This window comes from Salarias fasciatus, chromosome 1 (assembly GCF_902148845.1).
Source record: "Salarias fasciatus chromosome 1, fSalaFa1.1, whole genome shotgun sequence".
In the NCBI taxonomy this organism is placed as follows: domain Eukaryota; kingdom Metazoa; phylum Chordata; class Actinopteri; order Blenniiformes; family Blenniidae; genus Salarias; species Salarias fasciatus.
This window is the reverse complement of record NC_043745.1, coordinates 31157251-31170804: the sequence shown is the minus strand read 5'-3', so window position 1 is coordinate 31170804 and position 13554 is coordinate 31157251. Positions and strand designations below refer to the sequence as shown.

Sequence of the window (13554 nt, the reverse complement as noted above, 5' to 3'; positions counted from 1 at the left end):
GACTTTACGTTATCCTTTGAAACAAAGAAAAGGTATTTCACAACCTCATTTAGTTTAAATAATTTTGAATTTTTTTTTTTTTTTTTTTTTAATGTTTTTAATTTTATTCCATTAAATGCAATTTTTATTTTTGTTGCATTTTCTTCACAGAGACCTTTGTATATTTGGTGTTTTATGTCATTCCTGAGGGAAAATTGATTTCTGCCTCTGGCCATAACATCTTAGGATTTTTTTTTTCTTTCTCACTGCCATTGCAACATAATGATCCCATCCTTCAAATGTTTGAAACATCTGTCATGTAGAAAAACAGCAGAGCTCGTTCGAATGTGATAAAAGTGGAGGGACATAGCTCATTGATGTCCGCTTTCCCATTCAGCTGAAAAGAACGAAGCCAGAAAGCATTTTCCACAACACACTGATTCTCCCCGTAGCATCTGTTTTCATGCCCGGTGCTGTTCGCTGTTTTCAGGACACTGTGGAGAATGCCTGCGAGTTCGAGGTCGGAGAGAACGTCAGAAACAGTACTGTCAGAAGGACTTTGGTAAGACTGCTTTGCTGTTTGATTAATTAATGACTTCACACTTGTTCAACCTAGTCTTGACGTGTTGATCATATTCACAGCAGCTCAGCCGCTCACTGGTTTGACCTGTTTTTGACAAAAAAACACAAAGAAAGTCATCTGGAGCTGCTCATAAAGTTGTATATATAGTTTTGCTGGATGTATATAAACTTAAGAAAGCTTTATAGAACAGTAATTAGTGCTGCTGAAGGAGCCATTCCCAACACTTTTCCAATAACCCTCCAAGTTTAGCTTGAGGACCGGAACCCAAATCTTCTCTGGCTTCCTCTAAGTGTCTTATTATGGGTTTTTAAAAATTTTTATTATGGTTATTTTTCCAGCCTCAGAGTAGAAAAAATGCAGACAAATCCCATTTGGGATATCTGGAACCCCTCTGATACCAAAACAACCTAAACCCCACTCTTCCAGGAGACTGGGGTTCAACATGACACGAAGCCAAAAGCCTTTTTTTTTTAATCAAATCAAATTATTGTTCTCATTCTTAGTCTTCCGAGCCAGAGTCCTTGCGAAGCTGTACCACGGCGAGGAGACCCGTTACGACGTCCAGATCATTCACACCTACCGAAACCGCTTCCGCCTGGAGCACCGAGAGTTCCTGTGGGTGCCGAACGTGTGCGACTGCCCCCAGCTGGAGGTGGGGAAACAGTACATCCTGATGGTGCGGCGCCACATCAACCACGAGCGGACGCTGAACCGCATCCTGCTGGAGGAGGACAGCTACGTGGTGCCGTACCGGCCCAGAGAGGACGAGCTGCTGCGGCCGCTCGAGAGACTCTGCAGCAACAGAGGGCCCAAAGACCCGGCAGAGCTGAGGGGATGAGAGCAGGCTCTCCGCTGGGAGCCACTTTTATTACCTTCCCGTCCGGATCTTCCAAACATTGCCAGAGTTGCTGAGAACCTGCCATTTTCTCCACCGGAGAAAAATGATCTTCCAGCTTCAGCTGACTCTCGCAAACAAAAGACTCCATGTTTATTTAAGAAAGGACTGGCTGAAAATACCAAACCGAGCACTTTAGGTGGGCACGACTGCCCACCTTTAAACACATACCAAAGAGAAGAACATTGACTGAAATACCCTGTTTTGTTGTCATTTTTTTCCAGAGCGATCATTTATTTTTGTTTATATTGTTTTTTTTTTTTTTGTGTATGTGTAAGAAAAAAATCCACCTCAGAAAACTTTGAAGTACATCCATCCATCTTTTATAGTCACGTCATCCGAGTTTGTGTTGCTGCATCCAGAGCTGATCTCATGTTTCGTTAAAGGCGGTACAGTCTGAACTCTTCACCAGGTCGGGTCAAGCCAATCACAACACAACCACTGGTTATCGGAGATAAATGATCATTTTCTTTCTTTCTTTCTTTCTTTTTTAGCTTCACTTTAATGCAGTTTGTAACACTTCAGTCACTCAAGTCAGAACACTGTCCAGCCACCAGCATGATGCTGTCGTACAGCCAGGAAGGATTGTGGGGGATTCTTCCCATCTTCCACTAATAGTGATTCTTGTTACTTCAGTAGTAGACCAAATAAATTACCAAAAAATAAACGAATTTCAAAATACTAGATTCAGAACAGCTCACTTAAATATCTCCACTTGATAAAAAACTTGATGTGAAGACTTCGATATTGACAGCTTAGAGAATTCGTGACTTTCACCATCGTTGTCTGAGAATTATCAGCCCTGCTTTACTTAAAACACATTAATCCTACATGTGTTTGATCAGCTGGTCCCTCTCCGCCTGGCGATTTTCCAAGACTGAAACAGTGAAAGTTACACACCCACTTTAAACCTGACCAGAAGGTGGATTTTGTTTCTTTTATTATACCGAACATATCGCTTCACATTGTATTTAAAAACAAGCTTAAATCGCAACACGTTGCTTGTGTGTCACTTGTGCAATGTCATTAATATTGTCTGCGTTGCTCATTTCTGTGTGTGTTTTTAAGTGCATTAAATCAGGTCTTCTCTTTGATGGTTTACGTGAAAGAGATTTTGATATGTATACAGTATTTTATTGTGTGGCACTGATTAGCTACAAATATACTAATGTATGAATTGTTTTGTAAAGCTTACAGCTTATGAGTTTTTGTGCCTTGCGCCTGTTAAGTATCAAGTTATCTCCGAAACCTCACACACGTGTGCCAAAATAACCTGTTTATAGAGTAAAGTATATATGAGAACGATTAACTATATTTAAAGCTTTTCAAGGTTCAGAGCAGTTCATGATTTGATGTGGAAGTAAAGGCAATTTCACTCATATTTATGTGGTTTTCAAATGAGAAATCAGACATGAAAAGAACCAAAATTGTAAGAAAACAGTGTATTTAAAAAAAAAAAAAGAACTTCACATCTACAACAACTGAGAAACTACGCAAAACTGCAGATAGAATAGCTACACATGCATTGCTTTAGCTGAGCTGCTGATCATCAACTGTCAGGACGTCATCACAGACACTCATTGCAATTTGAACATGATGGTAAAAGACTTGGAGATGGAGGGTCGCTGTCTTAAAGTCACAGCTTCAGCTTCTTGAGGACGTGACTCACCTGAAAGGCATCCGACTGAAAGCTCCTGTTCCCCCAATAAAGTGTTTTACTTTTTTTCTGAGCACCCCCGGTTTATACAAAAACTGAGTAACAGATTGTAAACAAGAATGAAACATTTTCAGGACGAAATATCAACTAAGTGCAAAAGGTACAGAAATGGCTTTTGGTGGATGATGATTATTTCATTGCAACAATGCTTCCTGGCATTACACTGACTGATGACCTTCTTAGTTTATCAACATGCTTGTCAAGGATGAGGAAGAGGAAGAGGAGAATTTAGATTGCGTCCAATGAAAAACTGCTTATTCTGTTGATGGTGCATCTGAGGAGCATTGTTCCAACAAAGAAATCCTCTACCAAACAGAACATTTCGGGGTTTTTTTCTGCGCTTATGAGTGAACGATGCTTTATATCAAAAAACACTTTCATTTAAAAAATTTTTTTACACATCTCATGTGTTGTTCTTTCACTGCATTGTGGATTTCTCTTTAGCTGCACCTTTTCCCCGTATATTTCCCTCACTGAATATTTCACTGCTGGCACAGAGAAGACTTTTTTTTTTTTAAAGTAATTTTCTAAAAACATTTTCAGGGTTTATTTAAACACACTACAAATCTTTTGTTTTGCTGCTGCAGTGCCACAATACGGGATTTTGTGAATGAACTGAAAGATGCATTTGAGTTGGTTCTGTCTGTACATTTTCTGGTTTGCAATTTTTAACACTAAAAGAAATAAAGCTCACACAATTATTCTGTGTAAAGTACACATTTCCACTCTGCTGTTATTCTACCAGCTGATTTCAAAATCAATACTGAAACATTTCCTCGGACCTGTAGGCTTTGGTCAACGGGCAGGCTATGCTTTCAACAAGTCACCGGTCTTCAGGACTAAAGTCGCCAAATGGCCAAACCAAACCAGTGTGGAGTGGGAGGAAGCCTGTGCCCTCAGGCAGAACATGCAAACTCCAGACATGAGTTGAACAATACTGATCTCTGCCTTACTGGGCTGCTTCAGTTGAACCATCACGACCGAACGTCACAAGGGCCACTGCTGGAAGAAACTGGATAATAAAAAGGTGACTGTCTTAACGGCACAGCCAGTCTGACCTGCTTTACATGAAGAAATATCCAATCAAAGAGATTCGGAGTGATATTTTTGGTGCAGTTACAGCAATGATGGCTAATGACAATGAGCAATCTGTGAGCTTTAACTGAGCACAAAGACTGAAGCATGTTAAAAACATGTCACTAATGACCAGGTTTGGTGACGTCTCATTCATCTGATCTGAGCAGAAACAGCAAGTCAAAAACTTTCACTTTACTTTTAAGATGGCTTTGCAGATTTTTATGCAGATTTTTTTAACTCCAGGAAAGCAATCGCTGAGGATAAGTCTGAGCTTCATATGCAATGTTTTTCTTTTTTCAGCATAAAAAAAATATAATTATTGGTGTTTATAGGACTGAAAAGGACTCTTCACTTAGCCAAAATAAAACCTTTTTCAAATAATCACAATGTGCTCTGCAGCAATATTACAGCAAATATCTAAAACTCATCTTCTAATATATTAAATATCTAACTTAAACCAAAAAAAAATCTACAAATTAATGAGTCCACCTTTAAATTGCTTCCTGTAATTCCCACATGCTACAGAGTGAACGTTCACTCTTTCTGATCCCTTTGGCAATTCATACTGTAAGTGTGTTTCCAAACCACAGTTGTGTCCTTGTAATTTGATTTTAGGGTGCCGAGCCCAACATGTCGAGGCTGTGCACGATTCCCCACATCTCAGTGGGTCGTGAGTCTTCTCATCAGTCCTCCTCACGCCACCGTGAGTCTCTGATGAACGAGTCCTCGAGTCCTCCTGAAGAGAATCGCCCTGAGGGTCGGAGTCCTTTGGACTCTTTTGTCTCCCCCCCTTCTTGTCAGACGCTGACAGTGACGTGGCGAGAGGACGTGGAGCGCCGCTTGATGCGTGAGCGGCGGGGTCTGGATTCAGGCTGACAGCTGCACAGGGGGCCCAGCAGGAGCCAGAGGTAGAGGATCACACAGGCCCAGCAGGACGACATCTTCACCCAGAAGGTAGACCAGCTGCCGTGGGTGAAGGTGGTTTCCAGAACTGCCGACTCATAGCTGGGGAATCGATAAAATACACAGATAATCAGTCAATGTACCACAAAGTAACATTAGTAACATTGGTTATCCCTCAAAACGTTATGTCCGATCAGCGTATGGAGATTGAGACACGTCAGCTGACCTGAACCAGTTAGTGAGGGTCATCATGACGTAGAGCGAGGCCAAGAAGAAGACGAAATGGAAGAAGAAGTAGCTGTACGCCACTCTCTGGGTCTCGTTGTGAATGACCTTCTGGCAGCCTTTGCTCTCGTCATCAATCACAAAGTCGTCCTCCACTGGAAAAATGAAACGGGAAAGTGTCTGAACAAAGTTCATGAAGCGAACGCAACATGTTCATAAAGATCAAACCCATGTGAAGAGATCTCTAAAAGCAGCAGACATGTTGGATTTCAGTGTGTTTTCACAGATGGAGGGAATAGTTTTGATCTGAGATTCACTGTAAATCAAAGACTGAAAGACATGCACACTGTTGCAGACTCACAGTTTGGCACTGCACTGTATTCCTGACTTTTATGTCAACCAAAAGATTAAGTGGGATCAACAAAATATTCACTTAATCAGGAAGTTTTGTGCCACATTTTCATGCAGAGCTTTTTCCCCCATTTTTTTTTTCCCACATTGGAACCTGTTTTTTTTTTTTTTGTTTTACTTGCAGGCAAGTCAAACAAGTTGTTACTGCAGCTTGGTTTTTCTCTCTACTCCTGGGCTGCTCAACACAAACAAAACCTATTTCACATTTTGATTTTTAAAAACACTGACTTTTTTGCTAACTGCTTATGTCGACAGCATTTTTTTCATCCTTTTATTTTATGTCTACTTCCCATTTAACCACTGAATGGCAGTTCTTTGTGCAGAGCATGAATGCGTGAAGTCACAAATGAACCACATTAGGACTCTTAGAACCTGGAATAGAATTCCACTGTGCTGTGAACACTGTGCTTTGGGAGCTGCTAAATCACTATATAAGTAAACTCTGTTTACCATTTATGATCACATGCTTATGGTTGATTCTATCTGCGATGCAATCAAGTTTTATGTACTATGTTTTAATGGCATCACATCAAACTACAAAGATGCTTTTTTCCCTAAGTAAGGTCCAAACAAAATGAGATAATGCTTTGTTCTCATAGGAAACCCCCACACCTGAAGTTAATGCTTCATTGTCGTGATATTAGAAGTGCATAATGTCACGCTCGTAAAACTAAATTAAAAAGAAGTGAAGTGTTCCAGCACAAACCTTCTTCCTCCTCGGGGCAGCAGAAGCAGCAGGTGGCTTTCTGGAATTCGTATCGGTAAACTTTTATCATCCAAAACGGACCAAACACCTCCGCCAAGTAGGAGGCCTCGTTGCTGCGGGGAGATTACATGTGAACACACTGAACCTCTCAGGGTTCATCCAGGAAAGATGTTTGGTGGTGAATTCGGAGTCACGGTGAGCCTAAAAGCAGATTTTTAAAACGCTTGCTCACCATGCGAAGAGGACGCAGCAGTACATGATGGCAGCTCCAATTATGGCCACAGCGTTGCCTTCGTTCTGGATCCCGTCTTGCCCCACACTGGGGTAACAGACGGTCATGTTCATGCCCTGGTACACCACTGAGACACAAAACAAAGCACATTGAACAGATTGACTAGTTTAATCTGTGCTCTCTATAGTAGTTATGAAAACTATTGTATTTGTGAGAATTTGAAAGCATGGACTGCAAGTGGTAGAAAGTTCCCCCTTGAATACATATGAGGAGGAAAAATGCATGACGAATCCTTTGAAATTACATTTTGGAGAATTGTCTTTTTTACATAGAAATAATGTGAGTTGGAAAAACCCTTGTGAAACTGAGGACCTGGAGAAAACAGATGGGCTCTACATCGTTCCCACTCGTCGTGACGCTCTCCACCATCACTTTATGACTGTAGCCACTGACCTGTACTCGACTGGTGGCCATCAACCACTGGTCACTGATAGTAAAATGCCAAATTTAAACAAACAAGTGTGAATGGAAACTACTGATCAGAGCAAATTTAATATATTATGCAACCCTACACACACAATCACATGCATGCACAAGAACTTCTGCAAATTTTGAAAATGTTCAAATCATTCAAAAAGTTTAGTAGCATTTTTTTTGGTTTGTTTATAACACTGAACAGTCAGGCAGCGTAGGTCAAGTGTTGTGTTCCTTCATTCCGTCATTGTTTTTTATTTTTTTTTTTTCCATTTCATTTCCTGGGAAATTCCTCTCCTTCTCGTAAAAAGGGGGCCTCGGCTGCACTTGCCCTTCAAGGACTGTAGACTCACCCTCTGGACACTCTCGGGGGCAAACACGAAGAGGTTCACAAATATGTACTGTATGCTCACACATGGAAGTGCACAGGCTTTATGTTCTTACCACACACACACACACACACACACACACACACACACACACACACACACACACACACACACGGTGAGTCCGGCCTCTCGAGACTCGTTTCAAGTGGATTCCTCAGACGACTTTTGTGTTTGAGTGCCATGGTGGGAGCGAGCGAGGGACCTGAGCTCAATGAAAACACTGGGTAATTACACGACTCAGACCATAACACACACACACACACACACACACACACACGCCTCTGTTTCTATCTCTGTGAGGACTAGCACAGATGTAATGCGTTAAAAAACAAACACACACAAGTTCAAGTCACTTCTCAAAACAGCCATTTGAAATCTGCTTTTCAAAATGTTCTCAAAGCCCAGTGAGTCCTCCTATATGTAGACGTGCATGTACACAGCGGGGTCAGAGGTCGTCAGGGTCGACGGAACATGCCTCGCTCCCTGAGACGTGGCTTTACGTTTGCTTTCCAGACACGAGGATTAGGTTGTGTGTGTTTGTCATGGTGAGCTCATAGAGCAGAATAAGCCTTCCGGGGGACAGACGAGGCAAACAGAGGCCGGAGAAGAAGACAGTAACGAGGAGTTACTCCAGGGAGACGAGGAGTTACTCTGAGAGGAGCCGTTACAACAGGAACCCTCAATTAGAGAGGGGGACTGAGCAAGGTCAGCAGCAGGAGGTGGAAATACTGAAATAACGCAGAGCAGCAGTGTGTGTGTGTGTGTGTGTGTGTGTGTGTGTGTGTGTGTGTGTGTGTGTGTGTGTGTGTGTGTGTGTGTGTGTGCGCGCGCGCGTGTGTGTGTGTGTGTGTGTGTGTGTGTGTGTGTGTGTGTGTGGTTTCTCGGTCTGTGGAGAAAATGTGTTTTTATAACAGAGTCAAAGTGCATATTTTCCCAACAAGTCGCTACAATGCCCTGTGCTCCACATTACAGACAAACGTGCGCATGCAAGTACACACTGACACAAAAACACACACACACACACACACACACGGGCAGCAGTATTTTTGTGGGCCTTCCCATTCATGTAAAGCATGTATTAGCCTTTAGCAACAACCCAAAGATCAGTTCTCACAAGTGTTGCACACTCCCAGCTTTCAGGGTACAAAGACCACACACACACACACACACACACACACACACACACACACACACACACACACACACACTATAAATGTTTATTTTCATTACAGTATTTAAATCTGTTTATTTAGAGTTGTATGGATATTTACAATGTCAAGCACGGACACTAGAACTCTAATAGGTGTGAATGTGAACAAAAGAAAAGTGAAATACCAAAACCATCATAAATCAGTTTGATGTTTTCAGAAATACGCCAATTAAACTATGCATGACCGAAGGCAGATGCACTTAATCATTTAATTGCTGCGTATTTTCATTTCATCCACTGATAATATTGTCCAGTCTCGCCACGCCTGAATAAAACAAGCTGACAGCTCACGGAAACATGAACACTGTCTTTGAATTTCCTGTTGATTGCAACAAGCTCCGTGAGGACCTACACCACTGCCAAGCCGTATTCCTGTGTTATTATGTTGTCAATGGATCCACAAGGAATGCGAAACAAATATCCCTCAGTCTGCCCTCACCACAGGCCACCAGCTCAGCGGGCTGCATGTCAGAGCACATCTCATCCCAGATTATCTGTGTGGGTCTGCCTTTGTGTGTTTGTGTGTGTGTGTGTGTGTCTGCACCTATACTTGCATGTGTGATTTAGATAAACCCCTGGATAAGACAAGGGCCTCTGACAAGCCCACTGCGCTAATGTCTCAGTCATGTGGAGGCTCTTTGTCTTACCTGGAGCCAACAGGTGAGTCATTAGGAGAAAAGTGAAGGCTAATTATGAAGGATTGTGTCTGTCTGTGCGTGCAAGTGTGTGTATGTGAGAGATAGGCCGGGACTCTCCAGTATTAGCCTGAACATGCTTGTTTAAACAGACCGTGTCCACTACTCCTAATAAAATACCTCAATCCCCACTAAATAAACTGGAAACAGCAATTATGTTAATTCAAAATGACAAAAAAAATAATGTCTTTGTAATTTTTAGGTTGTCCTGCAGACTGGATTGGCTCCTCTTTGGGTGGTATATGGAAATCAAACTACACTGGGTTCAGAAAACTGAAGTCCTTACAGGAAGAGCTAAAGCAGTCTCAGTTTTTCAAGGCAACTGAGAATCTAAATCTAAATCTAAATCTAAACATCCTTATGTTAGACTTAAAGGTGCATTAAGGACTTTTTCAACTTTAAAAATACTTATTTTCCACCATAAATATGTTACAAATATTCAATGATGTGTACAATGTGCCCTGACATATTTACTGTAAGTACCGCTAACAGCGCTAAATTGTCACTTGAAAGTTGCAGTGCCGGTCCGGCAATTTGTATTTCTTGGGGAGAATTTGAAAGAATGTGACATAATGCACGGCTCCCGCCAGCCTGACTTCCTCAGCTTTCGTTTTGTCCGCCATTACTCCGCCAGATGCAACAACTGAGCAGTACTGAGGATGGATCTTCCAGAAAGTAAGAAAAGACCGGCTTCTAGCACTGCCACAACTCCGGCACAGACCCCACCAGGCAAAAGAAACTTAACTTTTACTCGAGCGCTGCTAAAAGACCGAGGAAGGAGTTCCCCTCTTCCGTGCATGTACATGGACGCAAGCCACAGGCACGAGCCACGTTTCACTAAGCTGCAGTTACGCCCAGGGCCTGCAGGGGCCGTTGTTTGGCATGAAACGTGCAAACTCCTTAATGCGCCTTTAAATATGAAAAACTAGGGTTTTTTGAGGCTTCACGCTATGGTGCACCACATCCTACATTATGTATCATTTCCAAAAGAGAAAAACCCTAATTATGACTTTCTCAGTTTATCCTGAATTGCCTGTAGGTGTGAATGCGTGTGTGTGTTTGCTCGTCTGTCTCTTGGTGTTTGCCATGCGATTTACTGTACCTGTCCAGGGTGTGACCTGCCTGCACCCATCTTTAGATGGGATCAACTACAGCACCATTTTTGTTAAAGGAAATATAACATTTTCTGTTGGTTTTTAGAATTGGTGCGAGGATACATTACAATGCATCCAAAAACATAGCCCAAAAGGATGATAAAATCCGACAATTTCCCTTTGAGAATCATCAACCCTATGTTGTTGCTGTTATTTGAAGACAGGGCTAATCGTGAGGTACATCCTTTAATGATTCATTTCTTTTCTTCTTCCTTTTTAAGAAGAAACGCAGCAAGTTTTCACTTATTTCTCCAGGTCACTTCATTGGTCACAAATCTTTAAAACGATGGCATCTTCGAATATACAGTATATTCATGCTACTGCTCGCTCTCAAATGAGAATTATTAGCTTTTCTGGTAATTGACAGATTGAAAGAAAAGTCTGGAAAAGTTCACTCTTCGGCTTTTGTGAGAAAGAAAAAAATACTTTCTGTAAAACGTCCTCATGAGTGACCAAGTCAGTAATAAGTGATCATTTGCTTTGTTCGTTTAAAATATTTTCTTTTTTTATGGCGTCCATTCCCATTATAATTAAGAAAAATGTTACGGTTACTGTTACATGATGCAGATGTACGAGCTCTTCCATGTGTTTCTCTTTTCATTGACATCTACAAGAAATCCTCTGAGTGCTCTTCTGCACATTATATGTCTCTGTCTGTCAACACTGAACAGAGACTCTGTGTTCGGGGTCTCGATGGAGCCGCAGAGTTCTCTGTGCTCCGGCTCTGTGTCGGGTATCGTACCTTTCTCTGGCGGACGGCTGGACAGCGCGGAGAAAGTGAGGTACATGACGTAACAGCTGATGATGGAGGCCTGAAGGAGCCCAGACCGAGGCTGCTCTGCAAAGACAAAGAGAGCAGTAGTGAGAAAATACAGTGAACACACACACACACACACACGCACACAAAATTCTGTTTAGATTTGTACTTTAGTCAAGAAATTAAGGAATAAATATTGATATTCAAAATTCAACTCTGCTGCAAAGATTCAGTAAAAAGATTATTTTTTATCTATTTGACAACAAATGACATTTTTTTTTACTGACAGTCGTTCTCTATCCAACCACAATAAACAGTTTTTCTTTTATTCATTATATACAGTAACTTCTTTCAAAATAGAAAACATGGATTCGATTAAGCGATACTGAAAACTGTAAACACTTGAAGTAACCATGACTAAGCAAAGATTATCTTTATGTTGTAATACACTAGTTGCTGGGATGTATTAGACAGTAAATTAAATTTTTTTTTCCATCATTATTGATGTTAGCAGGTATTTTCTTGTGGCGTGTCCTAGTCTGCAGGGCAGTGGTCAGCATCCTTCAAAAAGTAATCAAAGAAGAAAAGGAGGCGAGACAGTGATGCATTGATGCATAAGGTGAAACTGAGGTCACGCGTCACTACTTCCAAGAGTTAAAGTATATTCTGTAAACAACTTGAAGCAGAGATCTGAAGGAATCTATGCCTGAATCTGTTACTGCTGTTTTGTCTTCACGCAATATTTAGGAAGTCATAATGTTATGGTTGATCAGTGTATATTTTAAGTGTAAAGCCTTAAAAAAAAAACACTTAACTGTTTTTTTCCCTAGAGAATGGATAAGAATACATGGTTTGAACAGGCATTTGTTTGCTCAACTGGAAAACAACCAAATTCTTTTCTTTTTTTCTCTCTCTAAGTTTTCCCGTCGTTGACAGGCACGCGGACGCTTTTCATCAACTTACTCTGCTTCACGCACGGTGTGACTGCTATGAAGGACATGAGGCCGCAGAGCCCCAGGTTGATCCACAGCAGGGCCTTGTTGAAATGGCAGGCGATGGGGTGAGTGTAGTACTTGTACATGAAGGTGAAGGCCATGGTGGCGATGGTGTAGAAGAAGAGGGTGGCGCACGTCACCGCCAGGTACCAGCGCTTGTTCTCTGCTGCTCCGGTCAGCCTGAGGAGGGGAAGTGGCTCCATCATAATCTCATCCTTTTAGACTGAGTAGTCAGGTAATGTCTGAATTTCCAATAACTGCTCTTCACATGCCGTTTTCAGAAGAAAAAAAAAGAAGCAACACTAATAAAAAACAAAAAATACACTAACTTTCATAACCCTGGGTTACACTAATCAAAAGACATGCATTGCTCTGCTAAACTATTAAAAACATCTTAGTGGCATACTTTGTGTTGTTCCACCCGACCTGAAATGAACTGATTAGCTCAGAAGAGATTTAGAGTTGCGTGATTAAAGAAAAAGCTGAATGTCGTCAGGAGAGGCATGTTTTAAAAGGAGGTGAATGAAAACGTCACTATGAGGGGAAAGAGAAGATTTTCTGGCTTTGTGCATTTGCTTTGGAAAAGGTCCTGATTTAATAAATCCTCTTAGTCGTCGGAGCAACAACTCATTCAGCAGAGTTCAGGGGTTGCTGACTGGGACTGACGGCAACAGCAACAGATGGATACAGTAAATAACATCTGGGACAAGTCTGGCTGGATGAATGAGGACACGACAGGAAAGACGCAACAAGAGAGGGGGACAGCAGCCACGGAAGTGTAGCTTACAAACAACAAAATGAATGCAAAAAAAAAAAAAAGCCCACAAATGCATCAATAAAACAAGGAAAAAAGGATGAAAACGATGCTACAAGTAATCAAGCAAAGTAGCAAACAAGCACATAAATACGGAGATGAAGTGTGTGTTTAGTGAAATGGGAGCACTGAGGTCATGCTTGCGTTAACTGATGAGTATCGGCTGTTCACTTTGTGCTGCTCGGGGATAAACTCACAAATCTAATCATATCCGTGCACGTGCACGTGAAGTCCTGGTACCACTTCTCAAAATGACTGCCATGATATTTTCATATCAACCCCACTTCCACTGACCAGACAGCTTCACTGGAGTATTGTTTTTAGATGAAAGATGACAT

The 13554-nt window shown here is 41.6% G+C and overlaps 2 protein-coding genes across 3 annotated transcripts in view; one reads left to right on the top strand and one right to left on the bottom strand.

The window, feature by feature from the left end:
- Positions 1-2996, top strand: part of adamtsl5 (ADAMTS like 5) — a 36077-nt gene extending 33081 nt beyond the window's left edge. The window contains exons 12-13 of the mRNA XM_030097258.1: positions 470-541; positions 1066-2996. Coding sequence (XP_029953118.1) covers positions 470-541; positions 1066-1400 — 407 coding nt within the window. The 3' untranslated portion in view covers positions 1401-2996. The remainder of the gene's footprint in view (positions 1-469; positions 542-1065) is intronic.
- Positions 2997-4846: 1850 nt separating this feature from the next.
- The window catches only part of serinc4 (serine incorporator 4), a 29081-nt gene continuing 20373 nt past the window's right edge, over positions 4847-13554 (bottom strand). For both annotated transcript variants that reach the window (XM_030098163.1, XM_030098154.1), the window contains exons 6-11: positions 12371-12582; positions 11393-11488; positions 6729-6855; positions 6497-6609; positions 5381-5534; positions 4847-5256 (exon numbers count right to left, since the gene is read on the bottom strand). In XM_030098163.1, the coding sequence (XP_029954023.1) occupies positions 5049-5256; positions 5381-5534; positions 6497-6609; positions 6729-6855; positions 11393-11488; positions 12371-12582 (910 nt within the window). In that variant the 3' untranslated portion in view covers positions 4847-5048. The remainder of the gene's footprint in view (positions 5257-5380; positions 5535-6496; positions 6610-6728; positions 6856-11392; positions 11489-12370; positions 12583-13554) is intronic.